This window comes from Channa argus, chromosome 2, assembly GCF_033026475.1.
Source record: "Channa argus isolate prfri chromosome 2, Channa argus male v1.0, whole genome shotgun sequence".
NCBI lineage: Eukaryota > Metazoa > Chordata > Actinopteri > Anabantiformes > Channidae > Channa > Channa argus.
The window spans coordinates 13,270,321-13,294,627 of NC_090198.1; the positions used below are offsets into that span (position 1 = coordinate 13,270,321).

General features: G+C 38.8%; 1 protein-coding gene across 3 annotated transcripts in view; it reads left to right on the forward strand.

The window, feature by feature from the left end:
- Window positions 1–24,307, forward strand: part of LOC137116597 (protein kinase C-binding protein NELL1-like) — a 206,590-nt gene that overhangs the window by 44,798 nt on the left and 137,485 nt on the right. For all 3 annotated transcript variants that reach the window (XM_067495587.1, XM_067495590.1, XM_067495589.1), the window contains exons 5-7: window positions 12,756–12,852; window positions 19,687–19,759; window positions 20,292–20,374. In XM_067495587.1, coding sequence (XP_067351688.1) covers window positions 12,756–12,852; window positions 19,687–19,759; window positions 20,292–20,374 — 253 coding nt within the window. The remainder of the gene's footprint in view (window positions 1–12,755; window positions 12,853–19,686; window positions 19,760–20,291; window positions 20,375–24,307) is intronic.

A 24,307-nucleotide genomic window follows, 5' to 3' on the forward strand; every position in this document is an offset into this window, starting at 1 on the left:
AGTTGGTGTTGGAAAGCACAGGGCCGCCTCTGTCCAGAATTGATGTGAGACCACAAAACAAGTTTTAAGTGGCTCCTTTTAACATTTTTAATGAGGCTGAAAAATATTGAAAATCTGTAGTTTAATCCTTTTCCAAAGTATATGGCTATTTAGGGAACATGCTGGCTTTTAGTGGCACAGGAGGAAGTGTTGGATAAGGCTCGACTGGGTCGACTACCTGGGAGTTTGTTGAAAACTGTCACAATAGGATCCATATTGCTCTGAAGTTTTTAAAATTTTCCAGCAAGTAATTTATAGAGAACAGACACACAAACCTTTGTTTTTTGGCTTCAGTCGGATGTTTCTGAGGCTACAGCTCGTTTATGTTTAAGCAATTAAGATAAGGGAATATTACTGCATTTTTTGTGTTTGCTGTTGTTTTCTCTCTGCTGGAGGATTTTGTTTGAAACAGCACTGGTTTCATAGAAACTGCCTTTACACTCTGTGACACACTTTACGTATGGATAAGCTAAATAACTCAACATTCACATCCTCATTTACAGATTTACAGCTTATTCTAGTGTATAAATTGTGTGAAAACCTCATACAAACCTTGAAGACCTGCTGCCTATTTTGCTCTGGTTTCTGATAAAGCCATTATGGGCACACATTAGAGACAACTCAGGTATCAATGTGAAGGACGCAGAGGGCGTGCTACACAGATGGTGTTAAGGTGGTTTTGAGCCTTGCCAATGGGATGTCTCTAGAGAGTGCGACGGTGTTGGCCTGTGAATGAGCTGCCAGGTCGGAAGTATCTCAACAAGTATCAGATATATAAAAAATGTATTAAAATACAAGATCATGGTGTCCAGATGATCTACTGCACTGTCATCGTTGACCCTTTGAACAGTCTCAGTTTTGGTTGTCTCTTCAGTTTCTTTATAATGCCATTGTTAGGTGGAAATTTTATTTGACCAGCATGTCACAGTTTTTATGACTCGATACCAGCTAAACTAATGGCATTCTCATCTGCCTCAGGTGTTCTTTCTGTAACATGCTAAACCACATTAGGTAACATGGTTAGAATCATATTGCCTGATTGCCAACATGTTGTACAGTGTCATTGTAACCATCTACCTTTAGGTTGTACTTTAAAAACCTTTAGGCCTATGCTGTATTTAGTTATGACAAGTGCACGGTTAGCGTGTAGGTAAAACTAAGTAACTGCAATGTGTTTAGGATTAAGAAAAAAAGCAAGAGAACTGCTGGGTCCAGTGTGAAAGTTTCTGCCTACCCCCTTTTTCCTAAGTTTTTCATGTACACAGATCTGCGCTGTGCTGTGAGGTGTGTGTTTGGCTGTGAGCATAAAATGAAATGCAAGTAAAACCTGCACAGATTGGACAAACAATTACAAATAGAGAATGAGAAGCTGATGTCATGCCATGAAATGAGTGGTCTTTTTTGTCATGTTCCAAATTATGGGTCTTCGCCTCACTGAATTAATGCCTTGTGCATTATATATTACTTTTCATAATAATGCTGTAACATAACGCATTACCTCATTAGATTTGCAATATTATTACTACAGTCACTTTAAGCAGTCACACATTTCCACTTTAGAAACCAAGCTGTGGTTGTTTTATTATTATAATTTATAAATTCTTGACAAACTGAATTTCCTCAAACATCTTGTCCTTTTTCACTCTGATGTAAAAGTTGGAGCTGAATTCCTATTGTTGGTTAAACCTTTGTATATGAAGGAGGTAAATGCTGTTGCTAACAGTTTTAAAGGTGAAATCCTGCAGCTTATCAACCACATTCTGACTTATGAATTATTAGGTGTAGCTACATATGTGTGTACTGTAAATAATAAATAGTAAGTTGTATTACTGTAGTAATACTGTATATAAAGCTGTGTTAGCTTTAGGCTTTGTGAGTCGGACACATGAATGTTTGAGTGGTCTGTGTAAGAGCACTGGAGTTCTCACACAGTCTGCTGGAGATTTATGTTGTTGAACTGACATAGGAAAAGCATACAAAACATTGTAGAGATAGACATTTAAGCCTTTTAAACTCCTTCAAAGTGTATGCACTTGGTCCAAAACATGATAATTGATGATGGCTGGGGATAGAGGATAGATAGAAGGCTGCGGGTTCATGTCCCCAACTGACAGTGGCCTTTCTGTGTGAAGTTTGCATGTTCTAACAGTGCTTCTGTGAGTTTCCTTTAGGCACCTCACAGTTCAAAAACATGCACGTTAGGTTAATTAGTGTCTCTAAATTCCCTGTAGGTGTGAATGTGAGAGTGAATTTTTGTCTCTGTGTGTTGGCCCTGAGATAGACTGGAGACCTATCCAGGGTGTACCCCTCCTTTTTCCCTCCACAACCAGCACCCCAGGAACCTAAACAGTAGAAGGGGTCACAGATAATGCATGGATTGGTGACAAGATGTGTGTGGATGTAGCTCATCAGGGTACAGTAATGCAGTCTTTTGGACAAAAAAAAGGTATGCAGATCCTGTACCCCGACCACTAACACAGCAGATTTCTTTCTTTTGCAGTTCTAAATATAATGCCCTATTATTTGAATTTGCACTAGAAAATTGTACCAGTTCCTCTTAATCATGTGTTATCAGCACTGTTTGCTATTATCTTGAACCAATCAAACTGCTTGTTTAAAGCTACCTGTTGTATAATGATGGCATTAGGCCACTGGATATTTGGTTCAGCCACAGTTAAAAGAGCAGATGCTGGAACAGCATGAGGACATGGCAATGAAGTGGCCTTTATGTGGCCTGAATTAACCAGATGCTTGGCTAATAATGTAGCCTGATCTACATTATTCATCTCGTTTGGCTCTTAAATCATACAAGCACATCAATGTTTAAGATCTAGTTATGGGCTTAATGAGATGCTTTTATGGTTGAATGATAGAGGGTCTGTTATTCTGTTATTGGATTCATTACAAATAAATTGCCACCAGCCAATGTGTTTTTCTTTTTTGTTTTTTCTCTTCTTTTTTAATTCATAGCTCCAGCTCACCACTGTGCATTGTAGGTCTGGTCACATTTCCGACGCATCACAGCTGTTTGTGTGTCATTTATTGGGTGAAGACTTGCTTTAAAAATCTCTTTTAAATGTTTTAGCTCTCCCTGTTGCCGCTTTTCATCCCTTTTCTGTCTCATGGTGGCTGTGTTGAATGGTGTCCTTATTAAGTCTTCAAAACAGCTGACTATCAGTGTTAATGGCTGCAAGACTGAGCCTTCTAAAATATTGAAAAACTGGCACGAACTGGGAACAGGTTATGTTAAAAGTTAAAAATGATCAAGTTTCTTATTTTATGCAACCAACAGTCCGTTATCAAAGAAAACCCAATTTGAAATTATGCAAAACAGTGACAAAAAGCCAAAAAGTCTTGTCTAAGACAACCTGAAACCAGAGAATGCTTGACATTTTGCTTGAAAAATTACAATTTACTAAACTGTTTTAATTTATTTTCTGTGCCTAAACTTATCATTAAATCAATTCATCATTTCAGCAGTACTTAAATACAGGTTTAAATGCAGAGCAAGTGAACATCCACATTTTTTTGGATTCAGAAATAATTTTAACACAATTTTGTTTAAGAAAACATGTTACTTCAAAAAACTAATTTCTCTGTTTCACCATTTATGTCTTCAACTACTACTAGTATTTACAATCAAAAATACTGTATGTTTCAAATAATTATCAAATTATTGCATTCTTAAATTGCCTTTAAATTTAGATTTTGCACAGCATCCCGTCTGAATTACACACTGATCAACAGTATGTTGACGTTAGCGCTGATGATGTCAGACCTGTTTTCCAAGCAGTCAGTTTTACGATCATGTATACAGAGCATGCAGTAATATAAAATATTGCCTGTTTCATTACACACTTGGCTAATAAAGGGAGGGAAGACATTAGGAGCACTCCACCTTAAAGATGTCATAATGATACAACTTATATGGCTTTTGTGTCCAGCAGCCAGAAAATGACATTGTGCTATGCTCATTAAAGAAACTAGTGAGGTGGAAGGTATATTCCTTTTTTTTTTGCCTTAACTGCTTAGCAGTTTTTCAGCCTGACCAATACTATCATTATGACAAGGCTGATAGTTTGCACTAGAACTCTAAATTTAAGATGCAGCTGCATTAAAGCAAAATTTCATCTACAAACGCCTTTGCTTTCTGTTCATCAACTTCTCTTGGTCTCATGTCATGTGCTGTAGAGCATTGTTCTTCGCTGTATGTTTTATTGTTTTAATGTATGTATATATGCTGTAAGATGTAGTGATATGCATGGCCAGGTTTAAGCCATAGTTAAGATATGCATGACGAACTAGAAATGTTAGTCCAGATGAGCAATTCAGGTCTAACGTGTTAATTTCCTGTGAAGGGCAGTGCTAGTGCTGCTCAACAGAGCAGCAAGCATCCATTACTTCATTACCTGATCATTGACGCACTGTCTAAGAGGAAGGTGCCGTGCAAAGAATTATAATGGGCTAAATCATGTTAATAATGCCACATGATATAACCTTGATACCTTTGCCCTTGTCCTTGTCAGGATACAGTTGGTAACTCTGACTTGAAAGCTCTTTTGTTTGACCGTGAGGTTACATTGTCACAGCGGCACAGTACACAGACCTCAGTGAAAGCACAGAGGAAATTATATGTGGCCCTTGGGTGTCTAATCAATGGGGATCCAACAGAATAACCCACATTTAGATCAATGGGTGGCTGCGGTTCCAGTGCAGCAGCTCATGCAGGCCTCTCCGAGTAATTACTCCTCTTGCCCTAGGCAGCCTAATGAAGGAAAATTCTAAATGTCAATGAATGGTGGTGGTAAAGTCTTTTTTTCAAATTGATTTTCTGTAATGTGCTTCTTATGTGAGTTAGGCTGTGCAGACAAACCTCTATTTTCAACTGAATTTTGAGTCGGTGTTTCATGCAACAATTATTTCCCATCATTTTATCACATGGAATTGACTTACTGTGTGAACTCGTCAACTGTTAATCAGGATGTGAATAAATCTTGGGCTAATGAGCTGGATGATTTTTTTTCCTCCTGCTACGTCAATAATATTTCTGTTTTGTCTGATATCTTTAAGGGCTGTTTGCCTTCAATTGATATTATACACAATAGACAGATCTGCACTTTATAAAGAAAGCTACATCTGAAGGTTTCTCAAAACTAGGATAGAAAATAATAAAAATAATATGATGTGCTTAAATATAATAATTAAAAAAGCCCAAGTTGCTCAAGCTGTTGACTTTGTTTGAATGAGCAGATTGGAGACTGTTAGTCTGATGTAGACGTTTGTCAGGTGTGATAGAGTGTGTCATTATCGTAGCCTCCCTGTGTCGAGCTCGGCAGGGTCCAAACCACCCCTCTGTAGGCAGACACTCCAGCTCAGGCCCCTGGTGGCAGTGAGGAAGGGGAGAACAGGGGAGGAGCTCCCTACGCCAAGGAGACCCAGGGGACACACACATACTGTACTTATAGAAGCGTGCTTACATATCTGTGCCTCTCCATCTCCCGTTTTTTTTCCTGGAATATATCTGCAGCTACAGTAGTTGTGTCTTATCAGAAAGGGGCAGGAGCTTATATCAGCAGATAAGGTCAGTGTTGAGGTGAAGTAATTACACATATCTGAGACACAGAGGAAGCATGCATACAGTTCCTTTGGGAATCGGGTGACAATGCCAGATTATGCTCTAATTTATCTACACACTGTATTGTAAAACCAGTCTAGTTCCCTGCACCACGCTGGGGGTAAAGACATCTAGGTCATTTTATCCATTAAACATGATATATGTCTTATTAAGATATGTTCTAATTTCAGGCAGCACTTCCCTTCCCTTTTGCAGTGGTGATCTAGTTCTTTATGGTTGGTTTTACTTTTGTTTTTTGAGGTTCTTTGCATCATGTTTTGCTTAGGTTTAGTTCATCTTCAGTAAAGTATCGTACTATACTTCATCCATTTGGAATTCTAGGTCTTTCAGTTCTTCTTGAAAACTGCTTATACGGAGTTCAAAACTGAATATGATAATTGACTCAAATCGCAGGCTGCCATCTTAGAGCATAATGCCTACGTCTTTCTACCATTGTGAGTGACAAAGCTCCACTTTTGGAGGAGCTGGAAGAGTTTGATTCATTCACAGCACTAAAGAAGCTCAACAGGGAGACTGACAGATGCCCTTTTACAAGTAGATGCAACAGAGCTGTGATGACAGCTGGCTGAATACGTATACAGAAGTGCTTCCACTAAAGTCAAGAAAATATGAGAATAAACTGGAGCAATGGTGCAACATGATTCTACTTTCATAAAACAAGTCATACTATAAGTGTCAAACCACTGGCTTAAAAATGTGATTACAGTTGCAACTAGGAGTTCTTTAAATCATCATCATATAACCTAGCAATACTTCTAGCAATACTTCTCACAGCTAATAGGTTCCCGTTTAAACCCGAGGCCGGCTTTTGCCTGTGTGGAGTTTGCATGTTCTCGCCCTGCTTGAGTGGGTTTTCTACAAGTACTCCAGTTTTCTCCCACAGTCCAAAGACAAGTAAATTGGCGTCTCCAAATTTGCCCGCAATTGAGAATGGTTGTATATCTGTTTATGTCTCTCTGTGTTGGCCCTGAGATAGACTGGTGTCTAGGGTGTACCCTGCCTCTTGCCCTATGACAGCTAGGATAGGCTCCAGTGACCCTGAACAAGCTAAGTGGTTACGATAATAGATGGTTGGACACCCAAGAGAGGTCACTAGTCAGAGGGCTGACGCAGAGACAGAAAAATATCTGTGCTCCCATTCACATGTGTGAGCAATTTAGTCACCAGTCATATTTAGCAAATGTTAAGAAAGCTGGGTGTTTGTGGTTAGTGAACTTGAAACTAAAAATGTAAAACTGAGCTTGCCTACTGTATTACATTTTGGAGAATGATTCAAATGTATCTCTTCTCAATTCCTCTTTTAATAGCAGGGGTTGCTTCTAGGATGGACATTTACTAATCATTTAAGGCTGCCTACGTGGATTGGCATCAGGTGGAGGCAAACAGTTGTTGCCCATCGGGGGAGTAAAAGCATGTTATAAAAAGTGCGTAAGTGTGAAGGAAATGAAAGTCGTGTGACACTGTTATAAACAAAGTTTTATTCTACTTTCAAACATGTCCCCATTATGCCAGGCTTATCTACCAAGATCATCACAGAGGTAGAATATGTCCAATGCAGTTCAGATGATTCAGCTCTGTTATGGTCATTTTTACTGAAGGCAGAATTTGGGATCTATTTGGGAAAATGACAGCAGCACACACAGTGTGTTAGGATGAGAGAAGTGCTGATCAGCTCTGTTTGTACAGCTGAGCAGAGATTCACATGTAAATGAGCCAGAATTCATATCCATTCTCAGCAAATGGACTGTAACTGAGAATCAGCCCAATTATTTTCAGCATATTAAAATTAGTTGGGTGTAATTTGTAAGTGTTGTCTCATGGTAATGCTTGTACATTTCATTCATAATACTTGTTCACTTTGTATCTGTCCACATTTATATCCATTGTGTACTATTGTGTGTTTTTGGATTTATGCTCTAAACATAGCAAGGTCAGCTGAAACGCCACATCCACAAAGTGCTATGTTCCTGGATGCCACAGTCAAAGTGAGACGGTCGGTGTGTGTGTTTGTACTGTATATAAAATCAAGGACTGATTTCTATTTTGCTGGTTTTGTTGAGAAAACAAATGAATTAATTTAAAACTTTGCCATTGCTTTTATAGTGATCTAAAGTAAGCAAGAGTCAACTGTGCATGCATCAGATCTCCAGTGGAATTGTAGTTATTCCAACTGTTTGAAGAATAAATAAATACGTACATATAATATATGTTTTTATTTTCTTTTTTTCATTACCTCAAGCATTTTTAAATGAAGAAACAGTCACCCTGTGAACTTGTGTGTATTGCTGGTGTTAAATGCAGCTGAATAGTCTGTTATCAGTTGATCACTTGGTTTCATATTGCAGGTGGTGCAGCATTATGGGTTAGGGGGAAGTGGTAGTTGATATGGATGTTTGGACATGTGGTTACTTTGTCTGATGAAGATCAGTACACTTGTAAAGCCACCCGCAGTACAGTATGTACTTGCCTTGTACTTAAAGTACACTTGAGTTCTGATAGCTGCACCATTTTGTATTTAGTTCAAAATGTCTCTTTTCTTTATTTAAATTATAAACTATAATTAAATTAATAATTATTTACATTTCGTTCTACTAAAAAAAACCAATATATTCAGGTAGTTATACTGTATTCAAACAGCAAATATGTTTTCAATCTGCTCATAGTCACATTTGAGTTTTTTTCTTTCAGTATTAGTTATTTCTCAGAGTAGCTTTTCATAGTTTTAGCTCTCTTTTTCAGCTTCCGTTTGAGAGGAATTTTTCACATTTCATTGGCACTTCCTACACTGGATTCACTGCCATCAAAACTCAACTTCAGTAACACCTTTGGAACATTTTACAGCGTGCAAGGCAGCCCTTTTAGCTTCCGATCCAAACTATTACAGTAACCGGTTATCTCCCACCCACCCTCACTGATGTGATATATCCGAGCTTGTGCTTTTGGCAGAGGATTATTGGAGAGGTTTGAAAATTTTGTCCCACAGTGAGGCAAGTGATTCAAAAGGGACTTCAACTCTGGATTTTTAACTTCAGCTCTCTGGCAGAGGGACACAAACATGACAGAAAATGTCTCAAACTTTACTAGTGGGAAATTGGAAGTGGTTTGCAGTTTAATGTGGCCGACAGATATTGGCCGAGCAAATAATAGAAGGCTGTGATTGAGATTGTTCTTTTGAAGGAAAGCTGTAAAGGCTGTCAAGTATCTAATATTGTTTATCTTTTGAAAATGAAAGTTACTAGACTTGGACTTTTCTGACAAGTATTCCTTTAGATTTACGAGCATTTTATTTAGTGATTCCTCTTTTTTTTGCTCTTATCAGTGGCTTAAAGACAAACTAGGAAAGCAGCCAAACATTATGGCTGAACTCTTGACTGACCGAGATTAAATATTCACTTCAGTCAGTAAATCGGTGAAAATGACGCAGTTTGGCAGCTTATTGAAGTGGGCTGTCAACAAAATGTGTGCTATGTAGCAAGATGTGGATTTATACCATCTCTGCCATGCAGTGCTTCACCGCTATAGAGCTGCTATAAAACACCTTCCACATCCCAGGGATTTCTCTTGGCTGCATCCTCATCGTTCACATGAATGATGGCTGATTCACTCCACTCCCGTCTGAGTCTTTGTCGTGTATCGAGATGTGAGTCTGTCTCTTTCTGTCACTGACATCCACATGCACACAGACACTAATAACACTTAAGTGGAGCAACAGTGCTGTCGTCTTTTACTGCTTATGGATAAAGTGGTTCTGGTTCATCTGGCTTTGTGCATTTGTTGCAAGCCACTCCACATTCAACAAGCCTTTTTCATTAGCATTCCCCTTATAACGTACAGTAGACACTGAGGGATTTGGCAAAGCATGGTACCACAGCTAAACCCATGTTGAAGTTAATCCTTATGAGGGCTCCATCAGGGTTGAAATCAACCCTAGACTTTTGTCTGGATAACAACAAGTCATTCATCTCTTTTCTGTAAGGGTCCCTAATACCACCACTTAGTGGACTAATGTCATACATACGAATATTATGTTGTTATATACTGTTAGGGTTGTTAAAAGAAAATGAAAATGCTGTATTGCAAATCTTTCCCAAGACTTTCTCTGGACGGTCTTTAAATGTTCCTGACAGACATATGAACAGGCCTTTCCAGACTGGCTCATCAGAACATGTGAACTTGGATAATGGTGGCCTTAAGATTTTTGGAATTGTAATTTGTCGAAAAACAACCTCCTTTAAGTAACCATATAAAACCTGTAGTTACTGGGCATGAAAACAATAGAATTTAAGACTACGTGTCCCAGGATTGCTGGGAGCAGCAAATAGTCATTGAACAGATGTTGTTACTGCTGGTTACAGAGCAGCCAAACTTTTGTTGTGTTAATAAAGATGTTAGTCAATTATTGGCCTATTTCCATCATGCCATGAGCAACCATGATTTGATTTCACACTGCACACGGTACAAGTAAATGTGAAGACACAATGGTAGGGCACGGTAGAGCTGCATAACTGGCAGAGGAGCTGCCTGCAGCTTGTCATCTAACAGCTCACTGTGACATTTCTTTCTTGTTCAAATAATATTTGTAGTATTTACAACTGATCTGCTATTATAAATGCAAACATTAATGTTGTCCTGATTTGTAGTTGCATTTTTGATGAAGAATTATGCCGACACTAACCTCAGTAATAAATACATATAATTTCACAACTCACAGGTATTTTCACGAGTATAAACTAAGCTGAAAGAAACTGAAATTTTAAAATTCAGAATATCGACAAGTCAAAGGAAGGCTTTTCTGCATGGCTGAAAACAATGTGGTAGTTTATGTTGTGTATTATTAGTGTTGTTGTATGATTAATGTAAAATGTCAACACATTCATCGCATTCATTTACATTTGCTTCTGTTTTCTGAGCTATAAACTGTAGCTAATACTCATTGTGTCCTGCACTATGATGATAGAGGACCACGGCTAATCACACTATATAGTATGATGACTGGTATATGTCCTCTATAATTATCTGTTGATGGCTGCAGCCAGTAGCGTCAGACCGTGTAAATATGCCTGTGAGCACGCTGACATTCTAATTAGCGCCGCTGCTCTCCAGATTTCCATGATTGAAGCTCCCACTTCTCACGGAGCTGCCAAGAGGGGAAGGTGGGAGAAGCAGAGACAAAAAGGTTGTGGGGAGGTAACAGTGAAATCACATGACCCCTATGTTCTGTACAGCAGTGACAGTTTGTCCAGCAGGTGAGAAGTCATAGCAGTTATAGCACAAACACCACTGAGGTACTGCAGCACAATCAGGCTAACTTTCAAACTTTCTGCATACAGTACAGTATGTCACTATACAGTAAGTTGACATGTAAGAGAATGCAAGTCTATAAAGATGAATTTAATGTATAGTATAACAGACCTATAAGGTTTTTCTCCTTCATAAACATTTTGAACACATTAAAGACACTGACTAAGACTATTTACTGTCCTAAGTAACAATTTTTGATGCTGTTGAAATTGAGGAGGAAGGGCATCCGGTGTAAAAACTGTGCCAAATCAACATGCGGACAATGATCCGCTGTGGTGACCCTGAACTCACAGGATAAGCTGAAAGGACAAAAATAAATGAATGAATGAATGAATAAATAAATAAATAAATAATAATGACAAAAATAATAATATATATGTCCGCATGTTGATGCGGACACACACACACACACATATATATAATATCAGTCTTATTTCAGAGGTGGTAACCTAGTTTCACAAAGAAACTAGGTTAGTACATTCAAATGCTGCATCATGTTGCATTGACATACTGTCATAAAATGAAAATGCTGTTTTAAAATCCACTTTTTACTTATGTTAGATAATTATCATGAAATTAATTATTACATTTGTATTTCAAATATTTAATTAGGTGAAGGAAAAACACACACTCCATAATTCACTACACTAACATATTAGTGAACACCTGCTCCATGTCGTGTACACCGGATACAATGGGCATCACAGTAGCACCTCCTATTTCTCCACTAGTGTCAACTGTTAACTGAACATTTGCTTGTTTCTATTTGACAAAAGCCTAAACTCCCATTTGTAAAGAAGATATAGTTTGTTTAGGTTGTTTGTGTTTAAAATGGGGGTTTGGTAAGAGTTAGTAATCAACCATATGTACTGGCAAATCCAAAGCTATAAAACTTTTGGAAGCTGAGTATTTGTGGACATTAGCAAAACTAGCAATCTTTTTCATTACAGTAAGTCACCTCGCTCAATGTTGAGACAGAATTACTGCCTAATGGAGCTTAAAGTACAAGTCAAAGCCAAGTGTATAATAATGACTTATGTGTGGGGGCTCAGTCATGAAGTCATAAACTTGCCTAGCCAACGACCTACCTGTTTTGGAAACAACCCCACCACTAATTTATTTTGAATGATTACTTATCTCCTCGTCACTTTGAGGACTTCTCAACACAGCAACTACTCCTGAAGAGATTATAAGTATACTCTGTCACCGAGATCAAAACAAGTACAAAACTACTGCAATTATATTTTAAAAAAGCTGAATCGATGAGAAAGAGACAGAACTCGGATTTCTACTCTGAATATGTCTGTCTTTGGGCATCGTGTGAGGGGGAAAGCCAAACCTGACATCCTCAAAGAGGCCCATCGGCGCTCAATAGCATTGTTAAGCCCACCTTAGTGCAGGAAAAATGGTGCTGAATGACACTGAGGAGGTTTGCCTTGATTATGCCAAAGCCTGTTTGTGTCTGTTTCAGTAGTCGGCTGTTTAATCCAGCCCCCATCCCAGGTCCAGATATCAATGCCGTGTTTGAGAGCTGTGGGGCGAGACTGGCTGTCATGCTTGAGAAGAGCAGCCTCTGCTCTACTGTTTCTGCTTCCAATGAAAGGAGAGGGAAAGATGGAGGGAGTGGACATGCACAGTCTGTTGAATTTATTCTTGTATTCAGCTGTATTGGATCAGTGTCCCTGCCAGGCGAGGACAAAAAGAGAAACATGTTTGTGTTTGTGTTTCTGTCTGTGTCGTTATCATAACCAACCATTCTCTTCTGATTTGTTGTTGGCAGGATTTATGAGCGGGTGATAGACCCTCCGCAGATGGAGCTCACCCCAGGCAGTGGAGTGTGGCTAGGCCAGCACAGCCACAAGCATGGCCTGTTCAAGGTAAGAAACCACAGACGATGCACACACATATAAACACTTGCATACTTGAACGTGCTTCACATTCAAGATTTCCTGCTTTAATTGGTGAGATTTGCAGTAGGCTTTGAGGGAGAAAAGAGCCAAGTGAAAAAAACAACAACAAAAAAGAAGTACTGAGGGCTCACAGGGGAGCTGCATACAGCTCAGGCTGTTCTTTCAAACACTTATTTCCAAGCCTATTACAATGCTGCATGTGCCCACAGCAGGGACAAGACATGGTGGAGATTCACCAAGACATGCAGATGCTCTTGATTTTCCTACCTCTCCTGCCCAACCAATGTTTTTTAATGTTTTTCTTCCTATATGTATCGATTATCCACCAGACTGTGGTGTAAATTATTTCTCTTCCTTCTTTTTGACATTATCACTGCTGCACATCAGCCCAATGCTGCCCCTCCCTCTGCCTCCTTGTCCTTCATCTGCTCTTGCATCAAACCTTCAAGGAGCCTCTGCTTCTGGAGGGAAACTCTGGTCTTAAAAGACGCAGATCCAACATCCAGTTCCCTACCAGCAGTTGGCTCAGTGCTTTCGACTCTGTCTCCCACAGATGTGCTCAAAACTGGTTGACAGCAGCCGAGGCAGATGGTGTGGAAGTGCACAGGCTTGTGTGAAATGAATCGGTGAGGGAATCAGTAGATTCTCTCTTCATGTTTACAATGAGATTAGTTGACATGTCAGCTGACAGGTCCACTTGTAAGACACTGAATCAAGGACCTGTTGCTCAACGTATAAGAAGCACCAATTAGAGCTACACTTTTTTTTTTTGCAGAACCTTAATTATCTCTATATACTATTCATGCATATTTATGAGCCAACAATTTTATTAATTGTTATACGTATTCAGTAACTATGCTTTTGAGATTGGTTCTGCTGGAGAGAGAGAGAATTAAACAGATATGAGCTAATCAGGGTACAGACAGATAGAAGAACGAGACTGGAAAAAACTACATGATTACAGAATGAAAGTCCCACTTTGATCAGTATTTGTCAAATACTGATAAAAAAAAAACTTGAAAAAACTTGCGATTTAGACTCACCATAAATTTTCAAATAATCCTAATGAACAATTTTCTTTTGTCACAACATATTGGTCTGTGGTCTGAGAAGTCTCAGTGCAGCTTGTTTTGTTCCGTCCTTAATTTATTCCATTGTAAGTCATTTCTGGAGACAGACAATTTGAAAACAAGTGAAATGTGTATTTTGTGTGTGATGGAGTGGTCACATCCTCAACACAACATTCAGGTACCATTACAGTCAGCCTACTGGCTTTTATATTTAGGGTTATTATTTCTTCTTTAAAAACAGCGGAAGGGTTAACAAAAATGTTTCAAAAAGTCTGTTGTAGTCTTTTTCTTTTTTCCATCCGTGCATCCATCCATTAGTCCAGCCACTATCCTGTTAGGGCTGCAGGGTGCTGAAGCCAATCTATTTTTAGCCAGATAATATTTCTATTATCATTCACACCTACGGTCAATTTAGAGTCATAGCCTTTTTTCCCTTGGTCTTTGAATTAGCTTAGCATGAGCAGAAGTGGGAAAAACTGGCTATGCATATTGTGCAATTGACCTTGCAGTACACACATGCTACCAAGATATGGACTGATATAGAGACAAATCATCATATGTTTTGCTTTTCACTTCACACTTGGGGATACAAGGGGATAAACAGAGCCCATTTATGCCTTCTCATATCAAAATCATAAAGTGGTGTAGTTATGAGTGAAAACATTATAAAAGCAATGGAAAGGGAAAAATAGCCAAGAGTTAAATAACACTGCAGATGAAGGTGAAAAAAAGCAGCAGCTGTAATCAGGACTCTGGAGTTGGATAATGATAAGATGAGCTAACTAGGCCTTTAAATAAAACATACTGAGCCCTCACACTGGCTCAAGACTCTCCCCGTCCTCATATCGCCTTCTCCTGGGGCCCACTCCATCTGAAGGAACAACTGTAATAAATTATCTTTATCTTGAATCCATTGTGCCAAAGATGCTGACTCCTCAGGGACACTGCAGGCTCGTTTGGAACTGGTGCTTTTGTCAAACGCTCTGTGCTTCATGCACCACAGGATAGTAATGAATCTAACACAGGCCATAATGGAAAGCTTGAACATGTTACATAAGGTAGCATGATAGAGGAAAAGCAAAAACTGGCTATGACAGATTCAGAGCTTAGATCTCCCACTCACTCCTCTCACTGTTTCTACAGGATATCTGTCTTATGTATCCTCTTTGTCTTGGAGGTTTTAAATGAGTTTTTTTTCACTTTATTCTGGTCTTCCAGTTTTTTATTTCAGTGTTTTACCATAAGGTTTGCTTCTAATTAATCCAGTATCAGTAACAAAAAAGTACAGTCTATTCTACTTCTAATATTCCATTGTTTTGTCCTAAATTTCAGAGCAGGGGTGTGGGCATTGTGCATAATGTCAACGATTACTGCAAATCTCGCACTTATAATGTGGAAAATGGAACAAAAATTTAGAGCAATTTTAGAAAATACCAACACACTTTGCACATTTTCTCACTCTCTCTCCTCTCACCCCTCTGCTTTTACAGCGTCTCTCCCTGCATATACACTCAGGTTTCAGTGGTATAAACTTGAAAGCATGCGAACATGGATGCTAAACACAGGGACCTGAAATGAGCAGTATAAACGACATTGCCACTGACGCCAACATCAACAGTGTTACTCCTCAGGATTCTTAACAGGATTCTAGGATTGAACTCTAGAGAAGTGGTGTCCACTGCTGCACAAACAGACTTTTTTAACTTTTCCCGAGTGAATTTGATCATTTGGTCATTTCTGATTTTTCTTATTAACAAAGCCCAGGTAGCAGCTTATTGTTTTGAGCCAGAGCTGATGCCAGTAAAAATGAAAAGCGCATCAGGTGAGACCAGCATTCACAAATGTTCATCCCTTGTCTTAAAGTGATGACAGGCCCAAATGGTGATGTGCGTGCTTTCACCAAGTTAGTGGGGAAACAGGCTGCAACACACCACTTTTTGTAAAGCCAAAGATGATTTACAAGGAAAGCTATTTAATTTTAACATGTTACATTTTAAAAATTCTTATCAAATTCAAGGCTTTGACATTCTGTCAACTACTAGAGAAAATCAGTTTTAATGAACAGACAAAATCTAAAAACAAACCTGTATTCAGTGGGAAAAAGAGTGTTTGTCTACGCAGTTATAGACATTAGTGTGGGGATCAGTGGGGGAGAAGTTGACTTTGTTTTCCTTTGTACTTGATGAGTCCACAGACACGTAACAGGAGTGACTCGAAACATTTGTACAGATAAAAAGAGAGGAGCAGGAGAATGACGCAACAAATTACAGAAGTGGTTCAGAGAATACCCAAAGTTGGAGGAGAGCAATGAAATATAATCTGAAGTGAGAATGGGACTAGGTAAGACCTGTAGGTAATCTCCAAAAATAAAAATACAAATAAAAATAAAAACACTGTGTATAGTGTATAAGTGGTGAATTCACCCCATTTTTAAAAAAATGCCCTGATGTGGAACACAACTTTTCTTTTTTAGTGGTAATTTATTAATGAGGTACATTCCTGTCTGAAATAAATTTTATTCTATATCATTTAAATTTTGATTATATGTAGTAGGTTATTTCATTTATTCTGTGTCCACATGAGCTGATAACATGTTACTGTTTTCATTTGTAAAGAAGGCACACTGCTGCCCTAGAATAAAGTTGTTCTACACTGTCCCCTGAAATTCAACTTCACCACAGGAAGGTCATCACTGTCCATCGTGACTGATGACAAATATTTTAATAAACATTTGTGTTGATTTACATAGTTGGTGCAACTGTGGAAGCATTAACCTATACATTTCTTTCTTTTTGAGCTTCTCCGATTCTCTCCTGAGCAATTTTTTTTTCTCTCTTCTCTCACACAATTGTTAATTATTATTGTTGATCTTGGTTCAGTCCTGGGAGATTACCTGGGGGTTAAGGTTAAGTCTTCAGGCCCTGCTAGAACAAGGAAAGGTCATGTTGTGCATAATCAAAGTGAGGGGAAAAAAAAGAATCACAGTATAAAGCCTCACCCAGGATATTAAACCTCTGTCAATGCTGCCCGAAGGCAAAGCTCTGGACAAACATGCATGGCCTATTATAGCTGTAATAAACAAGCTTGCTGGGAATTATGACTGTAAATATGTGCAGACAAGCAGCATCCAGGTAACTTCATCAGCAATAACAGTAAGCGAACTTGTGGATGTTTAGGGACATGAAATAAATGATGTATAAACAGTGCATGAGCAATTTGTTGTGAGGACCTTCATTTTCTGTATATAGCTGCTTGCCTGAGCATGATTTAGTACTGCAGTTTAGAACTATGTTAAGTCACTATGAAGAAATATTTTTCAGATTTTCTGATACAAAAGCAGGAAAAGCCTAGACACACACACACAGACATGCACATATTAGTCTGTGCGCATTATTTCTTGGTATGTGCTACAGTGATGCGTTTTTAATTGTAGTTTGCCTCAGTGGCTTTTAAACGAAACACTGATGCTAGAGCTACACTCAGGCCTGGACTAGGATAATGACTAGGGCCAGGAATCTAATGGGACGTCAGGCCAATATCACAAAATATTATCAGACTTCATGTTTACTATAACTTTTAGCATTAATTATATTACTACAGAATAATACTGCTAATATTACTACAAAATAAAAGTGCTTAAAAGTGAATGGGCCTGAACATCTTCAAACATTCTTAAAGATATCCTTAAAACGTTTGTGTACATAGGAAACATGAGAAGCTGCTAGCTCAGCCACATTACTTGCTTACTTTGTCCGTCTGGTTTCTCAGGTTTGCTGAAAACAGCTGCCATCTGATGTGAGACTGCCAGAAATGACCAAAAATATGAGCTTCGCTTTCTCATTCTCTGTGAATAAATCACTTTTTAAACCCCTTTCTACTGACATGCAGTTTGTTGATTCAATATAGATACAAAAATATTGATTAATGCTCTAAATCTAAAAGTCAGCGCAACCTCATTCACTTTGAATCTAATTTAAAGCTGTAAAGAGACAAAAGAATATCTGCAGTGGACTTTGGCAAAATAATTTAACGTGCGTTTGTAGGTGTGGGTGTGTGTGAGTGAGAGTGAGAGTGAGAAAGAGATGAGTTCAGTTTAAATAACCTACTGATCATTCACAGTGATGTGTGGTCAGGGCTCCTATATAACTGTACTGGCATCTGGGATCTTGCACTTTCATTTTCATTCTGAGTGACACTGACAATCTTGTCCTTTCCATCCATTGTTTCACACAGCCTGTGTGTGTCTGTATGTCTTTTGTGTTTGTGTGTGTGTGCATGTTTGTGTGTCAGTGAGCGTGTATTTGTTCTCAATCTGTGCTGCAAGCCTGTTCGCCTCAAGGCACTCTCTCTGTGTCACTGTGTGAAATAGAGGCAGGTGTTGCTTACATCCAGCCCGGTCTCTTGCACTGTAAATGGATTTCACATACACCATATAAAGCAGAGACAAGTTGATGCCAACTGTGCTTTAGGTGGGGAATTATAATGTCCTTCCAGCATGTTTTCAGTAGCCACTTAAAGGAAATGTGTGTGTGTGTGTATGTGTGTGTGCACCCCATTGCTAACATACAAGTTTGGTTTTCCATTAGAGAAGGTGCTTTTTTTCTAAGATTGTTCCCTGTGGTCATCATAAAGCTCTCCATTTACTAGCCCTGCACCTCTGGAGATAGCCTGTCATTCTGAGTGATTGACAGACCGTCTGTTAAAGAAAAAAAGTTGGTAAAGGCTATTTGTTTCTGCCTATGCTGAAGTACATTTGCTTCAGCTCAGCTTGGAATGGCTGCCAAATGCATAGTACAATCACATTTGTGATGTGATGGCACCAAATCTAAAATATGAGCTACCGTCCTGGACGATAGAGAATTTATGATAAATAGGGTTTTGGATGACGTGTTTTTATTTCTATTGATTACTTCTATTTGAATTTCTACTCTATTGACTTTTTCTTTAGTGCCACCACAAGGTTAACATGTGACTGTGGGAAATGACAACCAGCCCACCAGATGCATTAAAATGAAATTTGTTACACCCATTTCTGTGTCTCTGAGAATTATTTTTAATCCAGCACTGTCAAAGTTTCAATTTGTCCAATGTTTCAAGTACCCCATTATCATCACCCTTAGCTGTTCTTAGTGTCGGGTAATGTGAAGCACTACTGTTAGCGTGCTTATCCAGTAACTTCAAAGCTTCAATATCTGATGCTGCGGGATGAGAACTTTTTAGGGCAATTCATGTGATGGACAATATCCTTACACTTTATTACAAAATAATACAATATACACCAACATATAAGTAACTAAACAAAATACACACAGTGAAATACTATATCACTGCTTACAGAAGAGCTTTTGCTATCAGCAGAGAAAAATCTTGTCTTCTTGAAGCAGTTGTTTAAAAGCCAATTTAGTTTAGCAAAATTGTTTAATTTGCATTGTTGTCAAACAACTTGTAGACCTATGACACCATCTGCCTAATTGCAGTAGTTAAGCAATCAGCTGAACCTGATGTTCAATAGGTGGTGTTTATGTATCACCTCTGCCTCCTCAGGGTGATGACTGAACGGAAAAAATAAAGGCTGAGCAACTCTCAGTATTTCTTTGTCCTTTTTTAAATAAATGTATCCTGTCATGTTTTCAGCCATTAGATTTAACGAGAGGTCCCATGATCTTGCCAGTCCATGTGTAAAATGGTCTCTTTCTGATTTTTCCCTACACCTGTCCCTCTGTGTATTTAGGGCATCATTCAGGATGTGAAGTTGATTTTCGCTCCAAATGGCTACATCACTCAGTGTCCTAACCTTAATCGCAGTAAGTATCGTGATGACACAGTCATACACAGTGTGCATGACCCGCACTGAGAGCAAAGATAGAAAAAAGAACACTTTCCATTACTGTGTGCCATTACAAAATTGGACTGTAATATGGTGTGTGTCAGCTGGTTGTAACCTTTCTGTACTGATCCCACACAAAGCCTCTCTCCAGTTGTCCTTCTTTCTCTAGTAATCTTCATTTTGCTGTAAAGCAGACTTAGTGCAGCCTCCTTGTTTCTCTGTTTACTGTGACACTGATTAAAATACAGGGCCACTGCTATGGCATTCACTCTGTCAGTAACCAAAAGCCATGAAATCAAAACTTTTAACTATGTACTGACACAAACACCATCCACAATCCTAAGAAGAGTAAATAGATGTGTGAAGCTTCAGTATTGTTTTCTGCAACCATGAGTTGTGTCCAAACAAACAGAGTAAGGCGATTTTTTCTTTCTTTTATCTAAACGCCTCCCTCTTGTGCTTCCTCTCGTCTGCTTCTGTGTTTTGGTGCTTCCTTTTCTTCCGTTGAGCCTGTCCGACCTGCAGTGATTTCCTGAACCTGGTGCAAGGCATCATGGATCTTCAGGAGCTACTGGCAAAAATGACCCTGAAGGTAAGAACAATGTAAAAATATATCCTCACCAAATACACTGAAACCCTGAACAGTGAAAGCTTAAAAGATCCACTATACCTTTCCTTTTGCAGCTTGATAAACAAATAAATAATTAAAATGAATAAATAAATCCCATTCTCACTACGGCTAGAGACGGCTTTTGATTTAGTTGCTACCTTCACTGCATTGTTCTTTCCCCTTTAAAGTCATCATCTCGGTGTTGTTCAAGTCAAGCCAAAACAGATAAGTTATGATTATTATTCCCAAACATAAAACAAACACGTGATTTAATCAGTGTTTAGAAAATATTCTTACTGTCATTTATTATTGAGAGCATGGAGTTAAGTGGCTTTAAAATACTTGCAGAGATAAAATATGCACACATGCATGTAAGAGAGAACATTATGAGGGACAATTACATGGTCCCAGACGGTCTTACATATTTTTCTTTCATGGGCTTGTTGTTTTGCAGTTTGAAATCTCTCAGGATTAGAGTAATGAAACAGTGGAATTTTCATTTTGAATGCACAGCTGATTTGTCACAAAGAAAAATAAAAATGTACATGCACTAGTGTCTTGCAAGTGTGTACTCGGTGTAGTAAAAGCACTGACAGCAAAGATGAGTAGTGATTTACCTTGTAAATAATAACAATCCCAACTGAAAGTCTACTCTCTTGTGTTTTGGGCATTTGACTGTATCACATCACAGGCATTTATTTTGTCAAAAGAAGAGCAGATTGTGGCTAATGGGTTAAAACCTTACCCTAAGTTTAAGCAATGATGTGCTTTAAGATCCAACGATGGTAAGGAAGGAAGCAGAGAAGGACCAGAGACTCCAGTGAATGTTAGTTTAAAATGTAACACATGAAAATATTAGAGCATGGATTTTGTTATCTGATTGTGCTCTTGACTGAACTTGACTGAACATTGGCTGCTTTTCTATGATAAATGATGATACATGGGATTAAGATTTGTTACTTACTGAGAATTTAAAAGAAAAGTCAATAGGGCTCAGGGAGTTGCACAGGTCATAATTAAAACCTGCCTAAATACCGACATTGAGACAAATGTGACAATTTACCACAGCACACATTTATTGACCAGTCATAAGTAGCAGCTACATCTTTATTAGCATATTCAGCAGTAGGACAGTAAGAGATATTACTGCTGCATATATCTAGTTATAGTTGTTCATATTATTTAGTTTCTAATTTGCACAGCTGCTACATTGAATTAAAATGCGCTATGTCAGGTGTTATAGGTAGGACGCTCACGAAACAAGCACAACTGGTACATACTGAATGAGGTTCAGTAAAGAGTCAGGCCGCTGCGTTGCACAACAGGAAGCTAACTGGCGTATGGTGTGTACGTTTTCCTGTAGCCATGGGGGTATGTTTGAACCATGTCCAGCACTAAACATCAGTATAACTGTGTGAGTGTGCATTAGTGTGGACTATCAGGTGGGAGTGAGTGAAGTGAGGACCACTCAGTGGGCATGTGAACAATTTAACCATTTTCAGTGTAAATAAGGGTGAAATGAAGAACATTAACCTACTGCTGTGTCAGTGCCTCCCCTGTCACATGAACGCACCTCGACCCATTGTCACCTGACCTCAGTGCTCGTAAGAGTCTCAGCAGGGAGGGCACAGTCATCTCCACTGTTTAATGGCCTGCTGTCTTTATGCCGTAGAGAACAGGAAAATTCAGCATAAGATGAATAATTGAGTCTGTGAGGTGGCGTGTCAAGACGAGGTGAAATAGCAATAAGCTTTGCTGTGTGTGGATTAGCATTGCAGCATTTACATGTATTATGCCAGTGTGTTAGTGAGAGGAAGCACAAGCATGCATTTAGTCTAAATGGCTCAGTACCACTTTTTGATACCACATTACAGAGCATCAGTACAGATACCAATCCAGTATTAACCTCTTTAAAGGTCAGATCCCCTCAAAAATGACATTTTCAAAATCAACAGCATCATCTCCTTTTACAATCTATGTCCCTGCTATTCAGGGCAGACCTCTCTGTCTGTGAACAGTTTTTGAACAGTTTTTTTACAGAAGAAATAAAAATGATTGAAAACAGGGTCAAAGATGAACACTGTATCTCAAATCTCTAAAAAAATAAAATAAAATAAAATAACCAAACAACAAAATGGGTGAACTGATCCATCGAAATTTTGTCACTATCCAGTGGAAATCATTTGAAAAAATGTGTGGTATCTGAGTATTCTGATAGTCTTTGCTTTTCAATGGGTGCTTCTGGATATTTTGAGGCCTTTGAAGATGTCTCAAAACAGTAAATTTCCTTGGTATACGATCGCCCTCTATTCAAGCACCCCAATTCCTCCAGTGGTGTGTTTAAATAAGAACATTGTCATTGTCATACAGGCTGTCACTGAAATGTTAGTATTTTAGAGATGCATCATCTTCACAGCAGAGCAAGCGTTAAGTAAGCCATTAATGTACACTTCTGAATAAATAATACATTCATTTTATTCTCCTCCGGTGCTGTTGCAGTGGGTTCCCTAGTGTCTGAGCTATAAAAGCGCCTTTAAGTCTACCCAGTGCTCCTAGTAATAACAATGTATTCGAGGCCCATGTGGCACTTGAATAAATGTTTGTTATTGCTGCAGGATAGCTAGTTTGATTTGACGTTACTGTATACCTGTAGCTCCCCATGCACTTACAATACCTAAACCTAAATACTTGCTCTGCTTGCTCCGATGTACATTGTTTTGGCTAAGGTGCTTCCTGGGTGCCTGCGACAAATTTCACATAACTTCATGTTTGGGTTAAGACATGCATCCAAACACAACAGAATTTGCTTTGTAGTTTCAATAGATACACAATAGTTAATGTGAAAAAATATTTGATACTTTCGTCTAGTATATGTACAATTCAACCACAAGGGGGCACAAGGCAGTGTCTTCTTGTGCCAGTCCCAAGTCTAGATAAATGCAGAGGGTTATGTCAGGAAAGCCATCTGATGTAAAACCGATGCCAAATTAAACATGCGAATCATGACTTCGACACCGAATCTGAAGTACCAGATCGGTCGGGTCCTGGGTTAATAAAGATTGCTGCTGGTGCTTTTGACTTACAGGTTGGTGCCGGTGGAAATTGGGCTACTGTTGGTCGAAGAAGGAAAGAAAGAAGCTGTGTTCATAGGCAAAGACAGTAGAGGAAAGAGTGTAGTATTTACAGTACAGAATTTAAGTGTTGGGACTAAGACAGGGAAGGTTAGAGAGTTGGTTGACACGATGCAAAGAAGGAAGTTGTATATACTGTGAGTCCAGGAGACCAGGTGGAAAGGTAGCAAGGCTAGAAGCTTAGGAGCAGGCTTCAAGTTGTTCTACCACAGGTCAGATAGGAAGAGAAATGGAGTAGGAGTCATCCTGAAAGAGGAGTTTGTGAGGAATGTTCTAGAGGTGAAAAGAGTATCAGACAGGATGATGAGTCTGAAGTTGGAAATTCAAGGCGTGATGTTCAATGTTGTTAGTGGTTATGCCCCACAGGCAGGATGTGAGTTAGAAGATGTGATACAAATTTTCCTTCTTGGAAGAATTATTATAGAACTCAGCGTGATGAACCATCTCAGTTTAATACATGCCGGCATGGAGAAGAACACATGGATGTTGGTGTCTTCTTCTGACTTGTATCTCTCAAACCCCTTCTATTTATACTTAAACCCAAGAAATAACCCACCCTCACAAAACATAATGTAGAAACCAGGTGCATGCAGTTGACAATCATCACTCTTGTCCCTTTCTAGGTTATCTGAAGATAGCAGTTGAGAAGCAATAAAACCCTTTCATTGCACCTTCTTGTAGATCTTGTGACCCCATGACTTACTATCTACTACATTGCTTTGGGCCTTGTAACAACAAAGTGCCTGCTGTGATCTTAAGCAGTCCTCTAAACACAACACACCCT